Genomic DNA, 12,615 nt, shown 5'->3' on the forward strand with positions numbered 1-12,615 from the left:
GGTGATTAAACATAGATGAAATTGGCTCTTTTTGAGAGAAACCGTGACCTCATTTCGGGAATCAGGATGAAATGGGTCTCTCTTCAAAAAATATCGCTTCAGTATGTTTATATATGTTTATTCGTGTAGTGTTTATCGCACTCGATTGGCATAACATAAATTGGTTTTGTAAATATTGCCGTAAAGTACATTTTATGGAGGTTTAAAATTCGAAGTGGAGGCAATCTCCTCGCATTTTTTTTTGTTCGTAGAACAACCAAAGGGACTTAACTGTGCAAGGAAAGTAGGTCAACAGAATTCTTTTTGTACAGCCGCGATATTAACGACGCACATTATATCGAACTTTGCAAAACGATAATAATTGGAACTTCTGTCTGGAATGTATTATGAAATTCTTCTTATAGGGTTATTTTCAGTTGTAGCAACTTCACCAGATAACATATAGTGTGGTAATTGATAAATTCTATAGTTAAGTTTGTGAATCATGCTTTTACATAAAGTGTGTTACGTATATGTATATACTGTGTGTACTGAGTATGGCGATTCCCTATAATATGAACAATCAAGGTAAAAAGCTAGATTCAATGTGTAAATTGAACTTGTTCCCAATTTCTAAAATTTTTAACCTGTTTGATTTAATGAAAAATGATAGTGAAGTTCTGAATGATTAATGTAGATGGCAGTGTTGCATGGTGGCCATCTTGAATTTTGTTCCAACTTTTGAATTTAGTCAAGCTAAATATATTACATTTCATATTCCTGAAAGGAATTTTGGAAAAATATTGTTTATAAGAAGCATTGATAAAGTTCTACAATTCATGTCTTTTCCCTTTATATATTTTTTGCATTATTATTTGTCCAACAAATTCTGTAGAAACATTAAATCCAAATCTATCATATGGGGTTTTAAACAACCAACAGATTGACCTTTGTTATTGATGGATAAATACTGGAACTAAATTTAATGTAGAATTATAATAGTGCAGTAGGTTCATCGTCTAGTATTAAGTAAGTTGTAATAATAATTGTTTTATTTTTCAGAACTTTTATAAAACTTATTGTCTTTTACAGCATATGGTGATGAGCTTCAGGGTGTCTGAACTACAAGTTTTACTCGGATATGCTGGTAGAAATAAAACAGGACGGAAGCAAGAACTGTTACAAAGAGCAATACAACTGGTTCAAAAAGGAGCATCAGTCCCTATACAGATCAAAATACGAGAATTGTACAAGTATGTGACTTTATTTTAGAATGACAGATTGGGTTCTACTATTTGATGTTTTAATTACATAACAGGCAGATGAAGGATATTATTCCAGCTTGATCAATATTAATTAATACAATGTGTTTTTGAATATTATACATGTGTATTGCATTAATAAAATTGTTGCCTTTTGTTATATTTTCACATTCCAAACATCAATCTGTTACAATAGATATTAAGTATATTCAGAATTTTGGAGAAAATATGTGTTACTGTATATATATTTTTTTGGTAAGTTATCCAATGACATATTTGTCACCTTCATAAAGTAGACATTCATGACAATATCTATTTCCCAATTAATTTGATTTGTTTACTGATATATATTTAATAAGTTCTGGACAGACTACTTTATTAATTGCATGCAGTCAAATTTTCTCTTCGAGCAGACGGAAGGTTCCTGGACGAACTGAGGATGAAGGGCTACCAGGTAAGAGTAGAGGATCCGACTGGCACACTAGAACCTTCCTATCCTTGTTTGATTGTGTGGCTGTGATAATGGTGTATGCTGTCACTAAAGCTTTTCTTAGATCAACCTTGATTGGTGAAATGAGGTGTAGAACTACATATATAAGTAATTCCTGGCATTTTAATGAAATGTGAATGCATGATATTAATAATTCATTTCATCAGATAAATATAAATATTAATAAAATATTTACATAACTTATTAATACAATTTTAAAAGAAAACAACAGAATTCAGAAGGTGAATTAATTATCTGATAAGAAATTCATTACTGGTGTAAATGTAGGACTTGGAATTATGTTAAATTGACATGTTTACCTTTTTGACTTATGATTTAAAAAAAATTAGATAATACAGATTAAGTTTTGGTGATTGCATGTTAGTAGAGAAAGTAAACTTTCAAGGAGACTTTCAGATGTAATCATTTTTTTTGTCCAAAAAAGGATAAAAAAACTAATTCATTTTGGTACGAAAAATTGTGAAATATTTCAAATTAGGAATTATTTATAATTACTGAAGAAAGCAAACCAAATTTGATGCTGCTGTTCAGTTAAATCATTGCATGTTATCCCCCTGAATACACTTTCACTGCTGTAGCACTGTATAGATTCTGTGTTTGTCACGTGACTGTATTTTTTCACAAAGATTGTATTATAAACTCTTCTACACTGAAAACCTTTATGACTTTCTAGACTTGTAACATTACTTTATATAGTTTATATGATTAAAAGTCGAAGATAACATAATTAGTCGAAGATAAAGTAAAGAGTAAACTTAGGAGTAGGGTAAAGTGATTATCTCTCTGCTACATGGTAAAACGGTCCAGATATATATATATATCTTTTGATAAAAATGATTTAAGGCTGTCAGCACTTGTACTCCTTATTTGTAAATCAGTGTTTGACATGCCTGATTTGTCAAATATGCTGACATAATAGTCATATTGGGAGTAAGATGATTATCATTAAATTACAACCAGATGATCAAATACTGCTATCATTTCCCATTACACAGTGATCAGTGTTAACTCATCTCAAACATCTGGTGTTGAAATTGAGGATATCTAACAATTCTGCAGTATAAGAACCAATTCAATTCAGCATCAAATCCTTTTGCATTCTTTATAATTGTAGATTATTATCATTGACTAACATGACAATCCTGTATATATATGTTGTTGTTGGCAGTGATAATCTATATTGTATCTAGCTTTGTGTAATGCCTCTTATTAATGCTGTACATGCATGTAACTGTGTTGCTGCTTGAGAGCCCATGCTTTTCTTCGTATCTTCTCATGATGCTTAAATATAGAATTTGATTGCACAATGTATCATTCTGAAAGTAGAGGTCTAATAATTTTCTATTTTGATAAAGATGGATGACAATATATATAGCTGGGTTGCATAATAACTTATCAGGCATGTGATAAAATTTGTCGCTCTTCAACATTATACAATGTATTTAATTAGTTAAATTGTTGATAAAAATCAATTGGATTAATACAGGTATTGTATGTTAGGTCCTAGGATATATTTTATGAATAATTAGTTGATACATATGTTGAGGAAAATGAGGCATGCTCTGTATCAGGTCTAGGCCTTAGAATAAAACAAATAAAATATGGTTACTCCACAAATAGAGACATCAATAGATTGAATAATTGTGCTTGTGTCTTCATTCTGGATGTTTGTAAAATTACAAAATGTTTAAAAATCTTTGATAGAATTATTTTTATTAAGTGAAAACATGATTGAAAGTGCTGAAAGGAATAATGTTATATTCAATTTTGTATCTATCTGTATTAAAACAAAGGTTGTATCTGATTGTATAGGTACCCTTAACATACTCATATAATGACATGTATACACACATTGTGTAATTGAACATTATCTCCCTTCGGTACACCAGTTATAGTGTTTAGTGTAGATTATACAGTACATTACTAAAGAATGAAAATGGTACTTAAATAATCCTGTGTATTGATAATTATAAATATATGTATCTACCGGTAGCTGTTAATGTATATACATATATATATAGCTCCTTATTTATCTATTAGTGATAATACTACTGATTGTTGTAAGACATGTTCTGAATTCCACAAGATTTTCGTTGTATTAAAACATATATTTATAGTAAATAAGGAAAATTTAATGTGTCAAGTCCTCCTTGGTTTGATTGAAGAATCGCAAGTTATAAAGAATAACTTAAGATTTACTGCACACATGGAAATTTTGTTATAAGAATACTCAAATTACAAGCTTAGCATTACAATTATAGAACTCATAGTGCAGATAACCGACTAACCATTACTAACAATAAGTAATCAATAATTCTGACCAAACGATGCTTAGTAAATTAGTTGTTTTGGGTATGTAAACACTGCTACCTGTTGTATTTTCTAGGCGGGTATAACATATACGGTGGCCATGGCTCAAATGGTAAGTAACAAATGGGCTGAATTTGGGGTACCTAAATAAAATTGACTCGATAAGAATTGTTTCTATTGAAAAAATATAATGGTCGGTTGTGTGAATCCTCACTATGTTGGAAGATAGTTTTGAGCACTTCTGAATAAGGTAGGCATGCTTTTATGATTTTGGGTATGAAATACAATATTATGTTTTGATAAACATACATTGTATTGGTATTACGCACATTGACAATGGCCAGACATTGCATGTATCGTTTCCTGGATGATTGAACGTGTTGTAAAATTTGCATTATCTTTGTGTGAACAGCTACTGACCCAGCTGAAAGCTGCCGATCAGAAAAGCCCTTTATGAAATCACCAGGTATACAAAGGGCACAGTTCTTGTTCCCAGCACCTGTTTTACTTTCGATGTTCTGAAAACTAAATATTAATCCTGCGTTCCCAGTATTTGTTTGCAAATAACCTGCTGTCTTGGTAGAATAAAGACAATAAGAAATATCAAAGTTTTCAGTTAAAAGAACTCAAATAAAGCAAAATTTAGTCAGAATTAAATATTAATCATCAGTCCAACAGTCATACCCTGTCCCGGTAGTTGTGGTATATTGTTTTTCGGATTGTGGCAAATAATAAAAAAAATGTTTGAATATATAATACTGTTTTATATTAAACGAAAATTATTTTTTCATAACTCCATTTCCTTTGTTTCTGCTATGAACTAGACAATAGGTATCTGTCAGGTTTTCATTTGTCAAAAAAAAAACCAGACGTATGATGGATGATGACACATATTTGTATAACTTATGGGGTAAATTGGATAATTAGTGATGGATATAAATTGTGAAGATATATAAATCTGTAATACAAGGTGGGGAAGTGGGTTGAAATCTGTAATACAAGGTGGGGAAGTGGGTTGAAATCTGTAATACAAGGTGGGAGAAGTGGGTTGAAAGAGGTTATGTATGGAGGGACAGCTTATTCTTTGCTTTTGGCTAATTGTGGCTTTCGCATAGAACTTCTATACTAAATTGCCAAAGTTATATTTGGCTGGTTATTTGGTATTGTTTATATGCATTAAAATTTAACATTTTGTATCTAACATTGTTAATTTGTTGTAATCATTGTTTGCATGTTTTGGCTTATTTTAATGCTCACATACTTAACAGCTGTACACTAAACCACCTGATCAATGATAGGGTTCTCAAATGGGGGAATTCTGATTGAAGTGTTTCTTGGGCAGTGTCAATAATTTCTTGGATACACTGTAAAATGAAATGTTAGATGGTGACCATTTGTATTCATATAAGCTGCAAGTAATGTCTGGGACAGCTATTCCGTATAGATTGTAATTTACTCTAAAACTTTGAAATACTAGATTATTGAAATCAGTACAGTGTGATTGATGTAGTTAATGTACATCCGATAGCTAAGTAGAACTCTTCAGTAGGACTGGAGGTTTGATTTGTAATTTCATCATACTGCAGTGGACATCCTATGATTGTTTTAAACAGTACATGGTTTAAATAGGATTTCACTAAATTATTGAATGGTACCTGTTGGTACAACTACAACAATGCCTCATTTAACTTAGAAATACATGAATTTATGGAATTAAAAGGGATTAATTTCATGTAAGATATCATCAGTTATATAGACCCTAAGATACAAAACTGTAAGACTCTTTATCACATATGATACATACTGGCTTGTCCTCTTTTATTTGGGAGGGAAACTCCTAATTTTCGATCCTGAATTTAGTCCCGGTGGTGAAACTAAGGGGACCATAGGTTCCCTCTCTGTCCATCTTGTACATATTAAGTACATATGCTCTAGAGGTTTCATTCCTTGAAAGATTTTGATTAAACTTTGCACAATGATAAAGGGCACTAATATCTCTGTTTAGTTCAACTTTCAGGGTTTTTGGATCAATTTCACTTACTATTTTTAGTGGGGGCCATATTGCTTTAGAAAATCCCAGTATGTTTGTTGTTTCATCTTTTTATAAAATCAAACTGGTCTACAAAATCAGCAGCTGAAAAAATGTAGATGCAATCTCCTCCACCGATATTCAAAGAAGTTAGCAAGCATGTTGATCAAATTATACCACAGCAAATCAGTTGGTGGGCAGTGTGTTGGCTGAGTAAGAATCATTTGTTTCATCATTTTAGTGGGAAGAGGTATATCTTCACACATCATTGTTGATGTTACAACTAACTTAATTCATTATTATTTTGTACCTATGAAAAAACACAGCAGATATGCACAAATGAAAAGTTTTATTTGTATAGATTTATCAAACGTACAAGAAAATGAAATATTAACTGTAAATGGGTGGAATTATTGTGGTCAAACTTCCACTCGGAGTCGGATAAAAGTTTAGAATGTGGTCTTTTAGAAAATTAGTGCATTTGTGCATATCTGACTGGTAACATGTAGGTACATTGCATGTGGACCACCTGATCTGATCGCAGGCAGATGTTGGCCATTGATCCATATAAGCTTGGACTGCATTTCTTATACAGTGTTCTCCCCCCATTGTTTATACTGATAAGCAATGCAAGTGATCCTCTTTACTTTCTTGCCGTTAATATTCAAATTGACTTTCTTCCTAAAATGTCATCGAAAATTTCAACAAATTGACATCTTATTGAATATTTGATATTGAATATTTGGTATCACGTTTTCAAACAAAAATCTTTCTTAGGGGTATGCCAGTAAACAATCTTCCTGACACAGGACTCCAAAATAAATCAGTTATATCTTTTGTTAATGGAGAAAATTAGTATCAAAATGTCTAGTCCAAATACAGTGGATACTGAAAATTTGAGTGAGTCCCACAGGAAAGCACAAGACCTTGCAGAACTCAAAATATCTGAAATCCGTGTCACTTCTATCCGAATTGTCAATAAATTCTCTTGATGACAATCTGGAGGCGTGGAATAGATGATTGACTAGACTAGACCGGATATTTTCCTGACCGATGGGGTGAGAATATTGTAGCTTAGTGTAGGATTATGTGTAAGTGTCCTTGGATACCTACTGTATGGCTCAGTGATTTTCTTTTATTTGCAGTCAAATCAGAAGGTCCAAGATACAGAGGTGATTACTTTTGACTGGTGCAATATGATCCATTATCCTGTGTAATATCAAGGGAGTAAATTAACTGTCTTCAAACACAGCAAACAACAAGTCTCATCAGAAGTTCATTTATACATGTGTATATTGTATAAACTTTCTGATGGAATATCTGATGGGCAGTATGGATGATTCCCTACTACACAGAATAATACAGATGTACAATTTGATACAGGACATTTGTATTATCCCCAGAATCATTTAGGAGTATTTGTTCTTTGCTGTTTTTCTTGGCATGATTGATTAATACAAATAATTGAATTAAGTGGCTCACATATCTGTAGTTGGACATGATACTGTTACACAAATCCTTGACTTTGGTCATGTTTTAGCTATCAGCCACCCAATGGTCATGTTTTAGCTATCAGCCACCCATTATAACAAAGTTCTAAAGAAGCCTTTTAAAACATTTCATTATAATACTAATGACATCTAGAGAGTTTGGTAGATTTTGTTGTGGTATTAAGATGTAGATTTTATTCTGTCTGCTCTAGGTTCTCGGCCGATGGACTACTCAACAGCACAGCGCATGGTGGAACAGCCCAGCACTATGGGAATTCCTGTCCACCCAGACGTACGCCTCAAACATCTCGCCTTTTACGACTGTATTACAGAACTCATGAAGCCCACAAGTCTTGGTATGTCCTGAAGTGTGATATAGGTTAAAAAATACAGATAAAGCCAGTCGTTTGGTAAGGGCTGTTTATGTTCAACGATATTTGGTTATGAAAGATTATCTTCAGGTTGTTGGATATAAATGTGAATCGACTTTGGTATGTCACAACTAGTATTAGACTTTTTAAAAATGGGAATTTTCGGTGACTACATCCACTCACCTTAATCTGACAAATGGCTGCTGAAGTTTATGTATGCCAAGTTGTAAAGTATACTAGATTGTAATCAAATTATAAATATTTTCATCTACACTTTTGTCCCCGAGGTGGTAAACAGTGTACAGGTTGATTTGGCTCTTCTGTGTAGACTTTGATTTGGGTACGCTTTGTTATAACCTGATCATAGATGTATAGGGGGCTCCCTCTTGGGGGGGATTCAGAGTGTGGTCATTTATAGAGTGATAGATTCCATCATTTTCATAGACTGGTGTAGTAATTGACATATCAATGTAGTCCTAAAATTGTCCTCTGGTGTAGCTGTGATGAAAGTGCAGGGGTCCTGAAAACAGCCAAAGATGTGGGCTGTTGTTCCTGCTGACAAGTCTCAATGTTTACATGTGGTGAGCTTGTGACTGGCAGCAGGATAGGAGCGAGCATAATTCTGAGCTTTATTTTATACAAATATATGGTAAGATATTAAGCAAGACTGCACTTGCACACATATGCTTAAGTCTTTTGTTAATTAAATAAGGTACAGATAATTTCATCCTTCATGAAGATCTATTTAAAAAAAAAAGAAGTATTTTGCTAAATTCCTAAAGATATCTAGGGGAAATAATTTTCAGAATTTTACATGACATATGCTTAAATTAATGTATGGAAGCTATTTATTTTGAGTACAGTAAATTTGAATATTAATCCAAACAGTGCTGATTGAATTTGGTAATCATTCATACATACAGAGGAAGGCGTTTTGTCTGGAACTTTTGGAAAATGAGAAATCTGTCAGCCTTTGTTCTTAATTATTTACAATTGCATATTGTAATAGAAATTAAAGACTTTATAGTGTCTAGCTGTGATGAAAGTGCAGGGGTCCTGAAAACAGTCAAAGATGTGGACTGTTGTTCCTGCTGACAAGTCTCAATGTTTACATGTGGTGAGCTTGTGACTGGCGGCAGGATAGGAGCGAGCATAATTCTGAGCTTTATTTTATACAAATGTACGGTAACATAAGCAAGCCTGCACTTGCACACATATGCTTAAGTCTTTTGTTAATTAAATAAGGTACAGATAATTTCATCCTACATGTGAAGTATTTTGCTATATTCACAAACATATCAAGGGGAAATCATTTTCAGAATTTTACATGACATATGCTTTAATTAATTGATGGAAGCTATTTAGTTTGAGTACAGTAAATTTGAATATTAATCCAAACAGTGCTGATTGAATTTGGTAATCATTCATACAGACAGAGGAAGGCGTTTTGTCTGGAACTTTTGGAAAATGAGAAATCTGTCATCCTTTGTTCTTAATTACTTACAATTGCATATTGTAATAGAAATTAAAGACTTATAGTGTCTAGCTGTGATGAAAGTGCAGGGGTCCTGAAAACAGTCAAAGATGTGGGCTGTTGTTCCTGCTGACAAGTCTCAATGTTTACATGTGGTGAGCTTGTGATTGGCAGCAGGATAGGAGCGAGCATAAATCTGAGCTTTATTTAATACAAATGTACGGTAACATAAGCAAGACTGCACTTGCACACGTATGCTTAAGTCTTTTGTTAATTAAATAATTAAGGTACAGATAATTTCATCCTTCATGTGAAGTATTTTGCTATATTCATAAAGATATCTAGGGGAAATAATTTCCAGAATTTTACATGACATGCTTAAATCTATTTATGGAAGCTATTTAGTTTGAGTATAGTAAATTTGATTAGTAATCCAAAAAATGCTGATTATATTTGGTAATCATTCATACAGACAGAGGAAGGCGTTTTGTCTGGAGCTTTAGGAATGGGAATATCCATCAGCCTTTGTTCTTAATTACTTACAATTGCATATTGTAATAGAAATTAAAGACTTCTAGTGTCTAGCTGTGATGAAAGTGCAGGGGTCCTGAAAACAGTCAAAGATGTGGGCTGTTGTTCCTGCTGACAAGTCTCAATGTTTACATGTGGTGAGCTTGTGATTGGCGGCAGGATAGGAGCGAGCATAAATCTGAGCTTAATTTAATACAAACATAATGTACCTTTAAAAATGCACAAGTCTTTGTTAAGGAACTGGATTGGTACAGAGATAGCCATTATCATACATGAAAGAGCATGGTCAAGTTGTTAAAACGTTTTTGCTAACTTTTGAATAAAATGTGGCAAGTTATTATTGGTATTCACTTGTAGTTGTAATAATTAACTTGTTCAGTTGTGAAAAATTAAACAAAATGTTGTTTTATTTTCTGCAGTGCCAAGAGGGACGTCAAAGTTCCAGGAAACACATTTCAATTTTCATTTAACACCACAACAGGCACAAGATATTGCGATGTCCAGGTATGTCTGCATTGATGATATCTAAATTTAGATAATAGTTCATTTGTTTCTCACCAGAGGATGGATGATACACTGTTTCAGAACACAGCATGCAAGAAACTTTTACTCTAGTTAAGTAATTACTAGTAATACACCTCCTCCAGAATTTTTTACCAAAGTTATGCATTGTAAGATGTTATTACATGAACACAGAAATGATTAGGGTGAACTGGGTTGCCCTGATACTTTAAACAATTACAACCATCATCTTTTGTAGGAGTTCATATTTCAACAGCCTTGGATATAAAATGAGGTTGCTGTTGCTATATGATCCAATTTTTCTGAGACTTAAAAAACTAACTCATAACCCCATCTCTCATATGAGTTCATGTTGCAACCACCTAAGGTAAAAGATTAGGTCATTGTTACTATAAATAGATTTTCATTGTCCTTGCTCTGCTGACTTGATTAATTTCATAGTTCTGGAACTCCAAACACTGAAAAAAGATCATCCCTTGGTCAGTGTTGAAAAGTGACGGGATTTGTATCACTTTTGATGCCTTGTTTGAAACAACTTTTTTTCATTGCAGAGATTTCAGACCAGGTGCTAAGTATGAATTCATAACACAAATCCAACTAAGGTAAGTACACAGAGATAAATATGTAGACAATATCTAGATAATGGCAACACAAGATTTCATACTGTATAATATGAAATATAGGGATGCTTTTTTTGATTTTGGATAGTTTTATAGTACAGACTTTAGTGGATACACATCTAAAACCAGTAGTTTTGTTATATTTCTGTAATCGGGTGGCACAGTGGTAACACACTTGCCTTTCACCTAGGCGGCTGGGATTCGATTCCCTGATCCGACGTGAAAAGGTATGTGGTCACCTGCCAAACCACATGGTTTTTCCCTAGGTACTCCGGGTTTTCTCCCACAGTAAGACCCTTCACATGCTTCCATCTGGGCAAGCATGATTAATATGAGTTGGTATAACTTGTTTCTCAATTGTTGTAAAATAATAAAGTTTAGATTTACTAGTGGGTCCTTATCAACCACTGAACACTATCATCATTTCATGTTGTACAGGAGTTGTTTTATACATTGGTTTGAGGGTTTCTTACAGTAATATATTAATATGTATCCTAGTGATCTGTTGGTTTGAAGGTTTCTTACAGTAATATATTAATATGTATCCTAGTGATCTGTACGTCTAATTGTCTTACAGTATTTAAACAAGTCATAATGTGTGTCATAATGTCATTATCTGAGTGGCTGTTATTACTTGTAGATACAGATGAACATTAGTTTATGTTTCCATTGTAGGTTTAGTTTATTAGAAACAACCTGTGAACAGGATGATAACTTCCCACCCAATATTTGTGTGCGGATCAATGGTAAAATGGCACCATTGCCGGTAAGTGTAACCACCAAATTTGAATGAGAGTAAACAATACATGCATAGTTATCTGTATAAGGGGACAAAACTTTAAATTCCAAATTTCTGAAATGATTGGACAACTTAAACAGACATTTAAAGACTAACTCTTTATTATTATATGCTTAGCCTGTTAAATAAAATAAAATACTGCATAGACATTTTAAATATTTTAAATCTATTCTCCCAAATATAGACAATAGTTTTAAAACAAGAAAGTCTCTATTCTAATAACAAGAAAGTCTCTTTTCTAATAATTTATCAATAAAGTCTGTCTTTGAAAAAAAACCTTGATACATTGTTGTAGAACCCCATTCCAACGACCAAACCGGGTGTGGAGCCCAAGAGACCTGGTAGGCCTGTGGATATCACCCCTCAGTGTCGACTCTCTCCCACGATGGCAAATCAGGTGGAAATTTCATGGGCCACCGACTTCAACAGGGTAAAGTATCTTGTCCATCACTTTTGAATAAATGTGATTTTTAACGTCAGGGTGCCTTTGGCACCTGCCGTTATAGGCGTGGTGGGAAAATGTTGTTACTGACAGATCTGTTCCGGCTAACTATTCCTCTTTTCTGTCATACAAATGATATACATCCGCAGCCTAATATAGTTCCTATTCTGAAAGCAATTATTGACTCAATTTAAGTGATGTAAACCGTGTTTACTGCAATTATTTAAAATGAAATGTGAATGTTTGGTGTTCTAGACTATTTTAGAGTATGAATA

At 33.2% G+C, this 12,615-nt stretch overlaps 1 protein-coding gene across 13 annotated transcripts in view; it reads left to right on the forward strand.

Moving 5' to 3' along the window:
* LOC117334643 (E3 SUMO-protein ligase PIAS2-like) overlaps positions 1–12,615 on the forward strand; it is a 29,988-nt gene that overhangs the window by 185 nt on the left and 17,188 nt on the right. For 3 of the 13 annotated variants that reach the window (XM_033894383.1, XM_033894384.1, XM_033894371.1), the window contains exons 2-11: positions 1,072–1,232; positions 1,634–1,695; positions 4,139–4,174; positions 4,475–4,528; positions 7,237–7,263; positions 7,794–7,937; positions 10,377–10,461; positions 11,031–11,081; positions 11,775–11,865; positions 12,194–12,328. In XM_033894383.1, coding sequence (XP_033750274.1) covers positions 1,072–1,232; positions 1,634–1,695; positions 4,139–4,174; positions 4,475–4,528; positions 7,237–7,263; positions 7,794–7,937; positions 10,377–10,461; positions 11,031–11,081; positions 11,775–11,865; positions 12,194–12,328 — 846 coding nt within the window. Of the gene's footprint in view, positions 1–548; positions 568–1,071; positions 1,233–1,633; positions 1,696–4,138; positions 4,175–4,474; positions 4,529–7,236; positions 7,264–7,793; positions 7,938–10,376; positions 10,462–11,030; positions 11,082–11,774; positions 11,866–12,193; positions 12,329–12,615 lie in introns of those variants that run through there. The other 10 variants (XM_033894375.1, XM_033894373.1, XM_033894374.1 and 7 more) reach the window with 10 other exon arrangements.

The sequence above is a fragment of the Pecten maximus genome, chromosome 9 (genome assembly GCF_902652985.1).
Source record: "Pecten maximus chromosome 9, xPecMax1.1, whole genome shotgun sequence".
Classification (NCBI taxonomy): Eukaryota; Metazoa; Mollusca; class Bivalvia; order Pectinida; family Pectinidae; genus Pecten; species Pecten maximus.